This window comes from Quercus lobata, chromosome 10 (genome assembly GCF_001633185.2).
Source record: "Quercus lobata isolate SW786 chromosome 10, ValleyOak3.0 Primary Assembly, whole genome shotgun sequence".
In the NCBI taxonomy this organism is placed as follows: domain Eukaryota; kingdom Viridiplantae; phylum Streptophyta; class Magnoliopsida; order Fagales; family Fagaceae; genus Quercus; species Quercus lobata.
In genome coordinates this window covers 23,882,389-23,895,013 of record NC_044913.1, presented here as the reverse complement: position 1 = coordinate 23,895,013, position 12,625 = coordinate 23,882,389, and the positions used below count along the sequence as shown (strand labels likewise).

At 31.4% G+C, this 12,625-nt stretch overlaps 1 protein-coding gene across 2 annotated transcripts; it reads right to left on the bottom strand.

Annotated features, from left to right (window-relative positions):
- Positions 1–2,404: 2,404 nt before the first annotated feature.
- Positions 2,405–12,185, bottom strand: LOC115963958 (ferric reduction oxidase 7, chloroplastic-like). Of its 2 annotated transcripts, XM_031083219.1 has the most exons (9): positions 11,740–12,185; positions 11,565–11,670; positions 11,220–11,405; positions 7,696–7,930; positions 4,497–4,824; positions 4,148–4,412; positions 3,782–4,037; positions 3,251–3,683; positions 2,405–2,872 (listed from the first exon to the last, which is right to left on the bottom strand). In XM_031083219.1, the coding sequence occupies exons 1-9, from the start codon at positions 11,984–11,986 to the stop codon at positions 2,703–2,705; spliced, it is 2,226 nt and encodes a 741-aa protein (XP_030939079.1). In that variant the 5' UTR covers positions 11,987–12,185; the 3' UTR covers positions 2,405–2,702. The 2 variants fall into 2 exon arrangements, with proteins under 2 accessions (XP_030939079.1, XP_030939081.1); XM_031083221.1 differs by lacking the exon at positions 11,220–11,405 and having other exon boundaries at positions 2,515–2,872.
- Between the last annotated feature and the right edge of the window lie 440 nt (positions 12,186–12,625).

Sequence of the window (12,625 nt, the reverse complement as noted above, 5' to 3'; positions counted from 1 at the left end):
AATTAATTTACCTATACAAAGTTAAACAGGATCAAATAACACGTGAAAAATGATTAAATAAATAAAAATAAGATTTTGCCCTAATATGGGTTCGAGATGCGTACGCATACTCAACTATGCATACACATGGTCAAAACCATGTGCACCCATACTCAATGATCCATACGCATCCTTTAGCACAGATTTAAAAAAAAAAAAAAAAAAAAAAAAAAAAAAAAAAAAAAAAAAAAAAAACACATTTTTATAGATTTAATCAAACAAAGATATAGCATGTGAGATCAAATAAGCATGTTAGAGACCCTAAACACTAGACTAACATAAAACAAATAAAACAAACATCCATATAAATAAACATGAAATAAAATAAAATAAATAGTAAACGACATTAAATAAATAAACATGTTAAACTTTACATAAAACCAAAATGATAAAACAAGAACAAGCAAAACATATTATAAACAACCTAAAATCATATTAATAGATAGATAAAGAATTAAAAACGATAAACAAATCAAAGAAAAAAAATTCATGGGAAGAACACTCACCTTGCTTAAGATTTTGAGTTTGAGATTGTTTAACCAACCCCTCCTTGCCTACAACACAAAGATTAGATTGATAGAACAAGTGAATTAAAGAACACAATAGTTTCTAGGAATCATAACTCAAGAAAAAAGTTTAATTGAAAAAGGTTTTGAGAAATCAAATTAGAACATTAGTTTCTGCCTTAGAACTAACTAAAAAGAGGTTTTTAATTTGTAAAAAACGTGCAAAGGTGTTGTGTATGAGTTTTAGAAAAGAGAACTTGGGTTTTAGAGAAGATGGTGGCCAAAAAATAACTCTCTCTAGCTAGGGTTTTGATTGGAGAAATAAGGTGAGTATTTCCAAGTTAAAATTAGGGTTTTGGGGGATTTTTAATGGTCTTTGGACGTTCCCAAAGGTCTAGGGGCCGGCCTACATCAAAGAATGATGTTTTTGGCCCTTAAAAATGAAGTTTTAAAACCTTGAAAAGAAGTCTACGTATGCATGGTCAGGGCCATGCATACGCATGCATGATTCATGCGTACGCATACTCCCCAAAAATCCTAATTTTGACTACTCAATTGGCCCAAGTTCAAATGGTCATAACATACTCAATATAAGTCCAAATAAGGCAACATTTGTGTTCAAATTGAAGTTCAAGATATCTACTTTCTAATGAAACAACCTCACTTAAAAATTCTTTGTGGATAGAAAGTTATGGTTAAACCAATAAGTAAATGTCATTTTTCAATATCAATTTCAAAGCAATTTGAGCACTTTTGAGTTGTGATTACTTCCAAACTATTGTGAACTCTTTAATTACCTTTGGTTGACGTATGTCAAGCTCATAATTAGGGCCAATGACCAAAATTGATTAACGGAGTACAAAATGAGGTGTCTACAACTTAATGGAGATATTAGCTAACTAATCTTGTGAGAAGACAACTCATAGCTGTAAAGTGCCTTGAAGCAAATGATCATGAAAGAAGTGGTAAACAATCTTAATATGTTTAGTACGCATATGAAAGACATCACTATGGGTATTTGAATGACATTTCAATGGTCATAGTGGATTGAATTCTCTGGGAGACAATCAACTCCAAGATCTTGTAGGAGCCAACGCAACCAAAGAGCTTGGTTGTGGACTTGTGGTGTTAGCAAGTGCATGATATTTTGCCTTAATACTTTAGAGAGTAATGACAATTTGTTTCTTGTTGTGCTAAGAGATGAGGGAATTACCAAGAAATAAGCAGTACCCTATAATGACCGACGGTTAATGGGATTGCCTGCCCAATTTGCATTTTAGTAAGCTGGAGAGTCAATGGAGAATGAGAGGAAAAGTGAAATCTATGGAACTTCAAATACTAGAGGATTCTGGGAACATCAGCATATTGAGAGGATCGCGTTGCAACCATGAATTGACTAACATTGTGAATTACATAGGAAATGTCTAGGCAATGGGATAGACTAGACTCCTAACTAGCTATCTATAGAGGGTAGCATGAAGAAGAGGTTCTCCATTGAGTATACCATGTTAAAAGATTGAATGTCTTATTGTATAAAATTGTCTAAAATATTATACAAGGAATTGCTTTTATAAAGAAAGAGGTTCTCCAATATGAGTGAAATCCAGGTAAATGTAGTACAATAATACAAAAATCTTAAAGCCCGCTGAGCTTGTATTGTAACAAAATGTATCCTATTTATCCATTTGTCACTTTTATTTTCCTTTAAAAACTTGGAGATTAGAATAAATAATTTCATCACCATCTCTAGAATCCCTATTAAAGATCAAGGAACCCAATAATAATAGCTTAAAGTGCATATACACATATAATTGTATGTATATGTTGTTATTAATATTTATACATATCAATAGAAAGTATTTAGCTTCTAATATAATTGATTATATTAGGGGGCATTTGATTCGCCGTGATGTTACATTATACTGTAATATTACATTAATGCAATCTCAATACAAGAATACAACATTACACTATTTAGGAATGTGATGAGATTAAGGTGATGTGATATATTTTGTAATTTTAGATTATGGTAATATTAGAAAAAAAAAAAAAACCAAAAACCTTAATCTCACATCATCATAATGTGCATCACATCAAAGGCACATCACAGCAAACCAAACACCCCCTAAGAGGAAGATGAGATGATGAACGTGGTGCCTATATATCGAAACTATGGCTGTTGAAATGGAAGATTGGATGATGGCGTTGTCTCCTAATATTCTGTGACCTAGTTTCTTTAGCAACGCTTGTCTGAAGACTTGGAGGACCACACACAATAACACCAACATCAACGCAGCCCCATTTCTCTGATATATCCCCAAAAATATCTACAACAAGACAAAGGAAAGGTAATCAAGAAAGTCTCTTGTGTAATACAACTACAGAGGTTAAACTTTGTTATTAAGGTTTTTTTTTCATGTTTCTTGCAGTTTTACTCCATCTATTTATGCCCTATATTTTGTTCACAACTAGTCCTAAGCCTAGTAAATAGAGGAAAGTTGTGGTAGATTGATGGTTTTTGTGAAATTTAGTCACTATAGACACACATTAAGGTGTCCCTTACAAATGAGAATACATGTGGCCAACTTTGACTAGTCTACTGTTGTTGTTGGGACTAAAATTTGGTTGTTGTCATCATCATTGTCATTGTTGTTGTTATATTATTCTTTTAATTTATGTTTTGATTAAAAGTTGAGATGATATACCTTTGAAGTCTGGTCTTGAACCGTAATAAGTACTGATTGAACTCGCAAGTTTTTGTTGACATGAATCATTGTGAGCTACGATTTCATTATGCTGCATCTTCTCAAGTATTATCCTATCATCTTTGCATGCCTCCCTTGTTGCATTTCGTCTTTCCCAAAAATGCCACAAACCAACCATAACACTCCCAAAGATAAAGACACTTGCAAGCATGCAGATTACAAGGAGAAGCCCTTTGTATGACCATGAAGATATTTCATAAGGGTTTATGTAGAAAATATCCAGTAAAAAAAGTAAGATAACAAAGCCTAGTGTAGACGAGATAATATATAGTCCAAACCATATATTATTTCCTGTACCAACCAAAACTGACATGCTGCAACAGTTAGACATAGGAGGAGAAGAGTTCGTAGCCTCGTGTACTTGACCCTCTTCCTAAAAATAAATAACAACCATTAAATTTCACAAAATGAACATGATAACTTTAAATACAAAACAAAATAACAAGGGTGTGAGAGCGTAACTAAGCATACCAGTGGAGGTTGTGATTCTCGAGTGACAAAAATGTGAATCTCAAGATTTAGTTTATTTGAGAAAAATGGACAAATTAATTCCATATCATTGGTAGAAAGAAGAGGAAGCTCGTTTGATCTCTTCACAGCCCAAACAATTAAGATGTTTCGAGGCAAACAAGGTTTTCCTTCCCTAGTACGATGGAGAATGTCACTCAAGATAGCCAGAAATGGTGAAATTCCTATGCCACCTGCAACTAAAATAAGGTTTTCATACCTAGAGAATCAAATGGTGAAGTCAGTTCATAAAATGGGAGATAATATGAAACTTAAAATTAAGCTTGATATCTAGTAAATTCTAGTGGAATTGACTATTTGGGTGCATACATCAAGTAATATGGTAATTCATGACCATAAGGCCCCTCAACAGAAGCTGTTATCTTTGTTTGAGGCCAGAGATGTAGGTCAGCTCCAGAACTATTCAAGATATTTCCTCTAAGATTTTCTGTCCATTCCCCAATAACCTTTATGAGAACAGATAGATGATATTTACCATCTAAAGGACTAGATGAAACACTGAAAGGATGCCACTGTAGCCAAGATAATTCCCGAATTTGAAGGAAAATAAAACTGAGGGCATTGTACCGTAGATCTACATTGTCAAGGAAAAGTGTCAGAGCTATGGTAACAACAAAAAAAACAAGGAAACTACAAATTTGTGGGGAATTAGTATTACTTGGAGGTTTTGAAAGCATCAATTCCGTAGTCCCACAAGGAAGGCACTTGATTGAAATTATATCAACAGTCTTTCGTGATTGGCAAATTCTCAAAAAACGATCTAGAATGAAAAGAAATATTCCTCCAGCAGATACACCGAAAATGAAATGCCCAACATGCAAAGCTAAAAAGACAATGAAGATTACATATAGTTGATGAGTGTAGAAGAACAACTCAAACTTCTTCTTTCTCACTGGATAAAGTGATGTCATCCACATTAGTAGACCAATTGCCAGACTTATAACACCTGGAAAATGACCAACACCGAGATCTACCCACATCAACGTCTGCATTAAACAATTAGAGATATAAGCAATGTCATATTCATATGACATTATATTTCTTTCCATGAAGACGAAGGTATTTTTAGATACATTCTATGAAGGAAGAAAAAGCATATGGTTTAGCCATTGACAAGGGTTACAAAGGAGATGGGTTTCTCTTGTCTTTCTTCTATGTGATGCTACTCGATGAATTAACTTACCTCTCGATTAAGTCTTGAAGAAGAGGATGAAATTAGTTACAACCTAGTTCTACACAATTTAAAAATGGCTTGAACAGAAATTGGAACAAATTTTGTGTGATGAGCATCAAATTAATTAGAGATATAAATAAACACATATCAACTTGGCTTCTTCCAAAACCAAGGAGACATTCTGACCCACACATGCATACAAAAATACCAAGCATTACATAAGCTAAAAAAATTATGACTACAAGCCAATACTAATGGGACTCACTTCTATGCTCATGTTTTTTTTTTTATCATGAACTAGTTAGAATCATGAATGTTGTCATATGAGTAAGATAACATGGACAAGAGCCAAAGGTCATCAAACAAGTCAAGTCAATGACTTGTAAATTAACACCATGCTTTCATAGTTTGTGTGTGCTAAGTAATTATCAGTGACCATATCATTGAATCAAGAAGAAGATATATTATAAAAAAAAAATAAAAAATAAAAAATAAAAAATAAAAAAAGAAGAAGAAGATATTTTTAGCAACAATTAGTATACAATCACCAAACAGCCTTAGCAAGAATATCAACATGATCTATCCAATAATCAAGAGTTGTTGAAGTAGAAGAATTTGCGTCATAAAATAAACGGTTGTTGACAGGTGTTTTAACCACAAAAAATCACAAAATCCCATTCTAGAATTGTTTATAGTGCCGTGCTTGTGTCTTTGAATAATCACCATGTTATCTATATATATATATATATATATATATACATATATCTAAAAACTAAAGCATAATATTTATTATCGCTACGCTTCAGCTAAGCCACATCAGCAGCCCTGTCATTATCATTTTTTCCAATTTTTTTTACAATTTTTTAACATTTAAAGCGAATTACAAACTCTATTATATTACAATCAAAATATCATATTTATCTTTTTTTAACTATTCTTATTTATTATTAAATTTTCAATTCCATTTAACTTTTCATATCCCCACTACTCTCTACCTTAACTATCTTCAACCTTTCTCATTCCATTTCAACTTTTCATACCCCCACTACTCTCTACCATAATATCACTATTCTTCTATGCATTTATCTTCCTTAATTTTTTGCTCTTCCTATTCTTATCCTTATACTATAAATTTGTCATTCCATCTCTCATTCCATGCATAATTTTCTATCTTTCCACACACAAAATGTTCTCTCTCTCTCTCTCTCTCTCTCTCTCTCTCTATTTTTATTTTATTTTTAAGTTTTTGGTATATATTTTTATTTTTCTTGCATCTTCACTTTAGGTTGATGAACTTTTGTATTCTTTAGAATTCTCCTTTGGGTTGATATGATTTAGTTTTGTGTTTTATGTTGTTATCTTTTTTATCTTCATTGATTGTTAAATGTTATCCTATTGCATTATGAAGATATTATATAAAAATATAATATTATTTTATTACTTAGCATAAATAAAATAATTTGGTATTTATTGCTATACATTTCATTTTTACTATTTTTCTTTCTCATCTTATTTTATTCAACATTTAAATTCAGCAACATCCTTCATATCATTAAATTATTTATATTTTGCCTTATTTTAAAAAAAATTAAATAGATAAATTTTTATTTAAATTCAATAAATAAAAATTGTTCTTATAAAGTCTTCCCATGAAATGTTACAATGCATCAATGGAAAAATGAAATACAAAAGAAACACTAAATTAATAATAATAATAATATGAAACCATACATAATATGAAAAAACTAATAGTTATGGATATACTAACTTAATGGAAGCAAAATAGAGTGAAAAAATAAATAAAAGTAAATGTTATGGTACATATTTAGTACATTAGAATTATCATTAAATTTGGAAAAACAATAAGACGTCAACAAAGAAACAAAGAGAGAGAGAGAGAGAGAGAGAGAGAGAGATTTATGGATAATAAAGTGTAGACAGAGAAAGAAAAAAATAAAAATAAAAAATCAAACGTCAATTTGTAACTTTTAACTAGAAATCAGAGAGAATGATAGGAGGAGTAAAGAATAAAATAAATATAACCTCACGGAGAACGTCAAAAACTTTACTTTTACTTTTATTTTGGTCAATTTTTTTATTTTTCTTACATCTCTACTTTAAATTGATGAATTTTTATACCATTTAGAATTCAACTTTTGGTTGATATGGTTTTTTTTTGTTTTACGTTGTTTTTTTTTTTTTTTTATCTTTGATTATTAAATGTTATTCTATTACATTATGTATAATAAATAAAAAAATTTAACCAAATAATTATGAATAAAACAGCCAAACCAGAAGGTAGCGGCGTAAGGGATCATTTTCAAAAAGAGTCAAATCAAATTAACAAAAATAACAATTATTACTGCTGCACAGCATCTCCCCATCTGTAAGTCTTGAAACACTGCTTTATTATTAAATAATATCTCTAGTCTTATCATTCCCATTTTTCCATTTTCAATTGCTGTTTACCTTTCCGTTGCATTCTTTTTGCGTGTGTGTATATATATCAAGGGGATAATTCAACTTTCAGTAGTGATTATAAATATACTCTTCCTTTGGCAAACAAACTAAAAAATATATTCTTATAAAAAAAAACTAATAGATATATATTTAAGGAAAAGAGAAACACATATGTATAAATATGGCTATGCAAAAGAAAAAGAATTACACCCTTAGCACTCACATTTTTTAGAAGGTTTCCCTCAATTGTCCATGAAATTAGATAGAGTAGTCCATGGAGAGTAAACAGTAGCATAGTGAGATGTCCAAGCCACACATGATATCTTATAGCTTGCTCGAAAGGGATATTTATAAGGCGGAGAAGAACTGATCCCCTTGCAACCGGAAGAAACAAAAAAGCGAAGCAATCTAATCCGATAGAACCAAGGCGAAGTCCCAGATTATTCAAAATGAAACAACTGAAAATTTCAAAAAAAAAAAAAACTAGGAATCTCAACCAGTGAAACCAATCTTCATGTACTGACGAAAAAGAACTCTAAAAAATTTAAAGAGAAAATGCACACTCTGAAGAATTTAAATTTCTCATATACAACATGTTTTATGATTGCAAAGAGATGAGTTCAGATCAGTGACAATGACTTGTAGTTTGAAAGCTCTCAAACGGTGTCATTGAAGCTGTAACAGAAGTTTGTTAAATTAGTTTTAGCTATTAGCCACGTGTCAGTCTATTATTTCTTAGTTGGAAAGTTTGTTAGCACCAAACTCTGTTTCTTATAAGAAAAATGTTAAAGGCACAAATTATTTTACAAATTGTTGAGGTATTGATTGGTTATTGGTAAGTAAAAAGAGTAATACTACAGACACAAACTAATTTACAACATTTTCATAAACTACTGATGTGGTTTTAGCATTTTTAAATAATTATTGGTAAACATAAATGTAATGTTAGTGATGGATCCACATTAGAACTAGTAAGAATTTGGCACATCAATAATTTGTAAAAATGTTGTCAAATAATTTATAGCTATAGCATTACTCAAGTAAAAAAGTGATGTTACCGGTAGGCCAAGATAAGAATCAGTAAGAATTTGTCACATCTATAATTTGTAAAAATGTTGTAAAATAGTTTATGACTGTAACCATAGTTTTAAAAACCGAACTGTATCGGTCGGTTCAATCGAGAATCGAACCCTAATCCAGTCCAATAAAAAAAAAGGGAAAATTTGGTAACTAGGCCCAATTTTAGTTCTTCGATGGTTCCAGTTTCAGAACTTCCATATGTATTTAGATTAGATAAGCATTTCTTCATTCTAATATGAGAGATCAATAATTTTAATTCCATCTTTGTTATAAAAGTTTGGGCAAATTACAGCAAACTCACTTGTGGTTAAGCCCGTTTTCATCTTGCCTACCCGTGGTTCAAAACTTTACATTTTACCCACTTGAGATTAACTCTGTTTTTCTCTTATAACCCACCTCCATTAAAGAAAAAACAAGGGTAAATATGTACTTTTAATTTGCACCCCTTTTATGTCTCTCTCCTCCCAACACAAAAAATAAAAACACAAAAACAGATTAAACAAGGAATTTTGTAAAGAAACAAGCTATGTGTCAAAACTAAATGAATAGAATCTCATCAACTGTCTCTCAAACACCCATTGTCTCTATAACTTCAATACCAAAGGTGAATTTCAACAAGAAAAGAAATGTAGAGGAAAAAAAAAAAAAAAAGAAAGGAGAAGGAAGAGTGAGTGATGGAATTTGGGTTTCTCTATAACTTTTATCTTAGTTTCTTCAATACCTTATATGATCTGGAGACTTTATGAGGAGGCCAGGTTTTGGATTTAATTCCTTTTGTTCTTCTTTCACATTTTTTTATAAATACCACTTTTTGATCTCTTTTATTTATTTTTGTGTTTTTTATGTTTTTAATTGTGAAAATAGAGAGGTGGGTTAGACCATCTCCAATAGGCTCTCTAAAGCCTTTTTTGGAGAGCAAAAACACTAAGAACACCTTCCAACAGCTTCTCTAACTCTAAATATTTTTAGAGTTACTACAGTAGCATCTCCAATAATTCAAGAGAGCTATTGTAGCAGCTCCAAACATTTTTTTTCCCTTAAAATAATTCCACGGTTGATTAAAAAATTAATTTTTTTCCTCACTCTCTCTCTCTCTCTCTCTCTCTCTCTCTCTCTTCTCATCAAAAATAAAAAATAAAACTCTCTTTCATCTCATCAGAAAACAAAGTTAGACAATTGCCAACTCTCTCTGCCGATTATGTGTGTGCGTGAAGTGAGACGAAGAGGAAAGAAAATAAAAACAAAAATGTAGACACAAAGGAGAAGTTAGAAGATGTGTGGAGAAGAAACAAAAATGTGGATACATTGGAGAAGAGTGGCATACTTGTATGGAGGAGAAAAAACAAGAAGAAAAAAAGAAAAAAGAAGGTAGAGATGATTTTAGAAAGTAAATGTATAGATGAAAAAAAAAATTATGTCCACAATATTTTTACAATATTTTCATAAAAAATTATAAATGGTAGGTTGTTATTGGTAGTTAATAGTGGGAAAAAAAAAATTAAGTGGTGGGTTCAAATTAAAACCAGTAACAGTTTACCATTTAAAATTTGTTGTAAAAATGTTGTGAATGTAACATTTCTTAAAAAATAATGGAAAAAATAAAATTAAAAAAAGATTAAAGAAATAATGAAAAAATAATACTTAAATGAGATAGAGAAAAAATAGAGTCAATTGAAAAATGTATTTGAAAAAATAAGTAGGTAAAAGGTGAATGTAACTATTCACTCTCAAACAGTACAAAATTTTAGAGAAGCTGCTAGAGATGCTCTTACAGAAGTCTAACGAAACTTATCTTAGGTGGCAAAGTGTCAACTTTTGAATCATGGGTAGTCAAGGTGAAAATAGGGCAAAGTGTCAACTTTTGAATAAAGGGCAAGCAAAGTGAAAACGGGTCTAACCTTGGTGAGCTTACTGTAATTTCCCTAAAAGTTTTGTAAGGATGACACAAAACTGCAAAAACTACTGAAGTAGAATGATCAAAAGAAAATTAAGCAATATAAAAATAGGTTATGGTTTCTTTTTAAAAGCTATACAATTAAGTTATAAACAAAGTAGTGGGGAAAAAAAATTAAGTGGTGGGTTCAAATTAAAACCAATAACAGCTTATCACTTAAAATTTGTTGTGAAAATATTGTGAGCGTAACATTTTTTAAAAAATAATAAGAAAATAAAATTAAAAAAAGAATAAAAAAGATTAAAGAAATAATATTTAAATGAGATAGAGAAAAAATAGAGTCAATTGAAAAATGTATTTGAAAAAATAAGTAGGTAAAAGGTAAAAATAACTATTCACTCTCAAATAGTACAAAATTTTAAAGAAGCTGCTAAAGATGCCCTTACAAAGTCTAACGAAACTTATCTTAGGTGGCAAAGTGTCAACTTTTGAATCAATGGTAGTCAAGGTGAAAGTAGGGAAAAGTGTCAACTTTTGAATCAAGGACAAGCAAAGTGAAAACGGACCTAACCTTGTGAAAACGGGCCTAAACTTGATGAGCTTACTGTAATTTCCCTAAAAGTTTTGTAAGGACGACACAAAACTGCAAAAACTACCGAAGTAGAATGATCAAAAGAAAATTATGCAATATAAAAATAGGTTATGGTTTCAATTTAAAAGCTATACAATAAAGTTATAAACTAAGTAACACCCAACCCAACAAAATATCGTACCACTTTTCTACGGGGATCAAGTAATCAGGTAACGTTCCTAAGATCACTGCAGTATAGACATAAACTTCCCAGATAACAAACACGATAAAGAGGATCATGCCAATCAATTCAGCAGCGGAAACAACCCCAAGTGGTCCATCCACCAGAACGGGAAAAGTCCACAATCGGAATCTTGGAGTCTTCTTCCTGAAATAGATGAAACTCATGCCTTTCCTTCATGTTACTCCAATTTAAGCAAACAGATTATGGGCAATATTATATTATTCCTTTTGCGGCTAGCTATCATATATCGTAAAAACAAAATGAAAACATGTAAAAGGGGCGCATAGATTAAAAAATACATACTCTTGTAGTTGTAGTTGTAGTTGGTCTTCCTCAGAGATGAGAAGATATGGAACAGCAAGAAAAGCAATAATGATAATTGGGGCACTGTATAACAGCAACAAACTCCCTGAAAATGCACATTTTTAAGTCGAACTCTTTTGAATGCGACAACGAGGTTGAATTAAGAAGTAGCTACCTGTGTACCCAAATAGGCTTCCACTGGTTGCATCAAGCCAGTCAGCATAGAGTTCACTCCCGAAGTCTGTAGGAATGACAAAAAATAGAGCAATCCATGCAAGGAATACAATCCACATGGTAAATTTGAGAACCCATTTAGCCAATGATACAGAGTTGATGTTTTTCTTCTTGTTGTTGTTGGCATGAGCTCCATTGGAATGAAGAAGAGGGTGTTGAGAAGTGTGTAAAATGTCATCAACGGCCATGACTATGAGAACAAGGAAAAGGAATCAGTAGCGCGCAAGAAGCAGATTGATGTTGTTGTTATTGGAGATGATGATGGCCATTTTCATATGGAATATTACATAGGCGATTTCAATTATAATTTTCGTTTCGTCTCTTGTTTGTACTTCCTTATGCGCATTAACAATTTCTATGGAAGAAAATATTTTTAGTTGTCAACTAAAGGTCTTACTGGTCTTACTAGTCTTGGTACCCTAGGTTTCACTTGTGTCTGAGTTTGCCTAAGTTATAGCTACATATTATTAACCCTTGCTTTTAAAACAACTAATCTTATTATACCTTCTCTTTTCTCTTTGACTTTACTAGTATAACTACCGCATTGGTGCATTGTTCTTTTCTCTCTTTGACTTTACTAGTATAACTACCGCATTGGAGCATTGTACTTGAAAATCTTCATTCATGATCAGGAATGTTAGTTGATTCTTCTCTCTTTTCTCTCAATTCTCCATTTCCATCTCTTGGAGGCCCGGCCACCTCATATTAGCCATGTACTTCATAACTCCCGGAAAGTATCTCTTTTCTCATTTAAAATTATAAATCCTCAATTTCTTGTAATTTTTATTGATATATAGGACACATAATATTTAAAAAATCTAATGATC

What these genes read in the sequence shown, in the direction of transcription:
- LOC115963958 (XM_031083219.1), bottom strand. Translation starts at nt 11,986, where the DNA reads ATGGCCGTTGATGACATTTTACACACTTCTCAACACCCTCTTCTTCAT. An exon ending in AAGCCTATTTGGGTACACAG is followed by an intron (nt 11,671 to 11,739) that starts GTAGCTACTTCT and finishes GTGCATTTTCAG; the next exon opens with GGAGTTTGTTGCTGTTATAC. An exon ending in GATGCTTTCAAAACCTCCAA is followed by an intron (nt 4,413 to 4,496) that starts GTAATACTAATT and finishes TTGACAATGTAG; the next exon opens with ATCTACGGTACAATGCCCTC.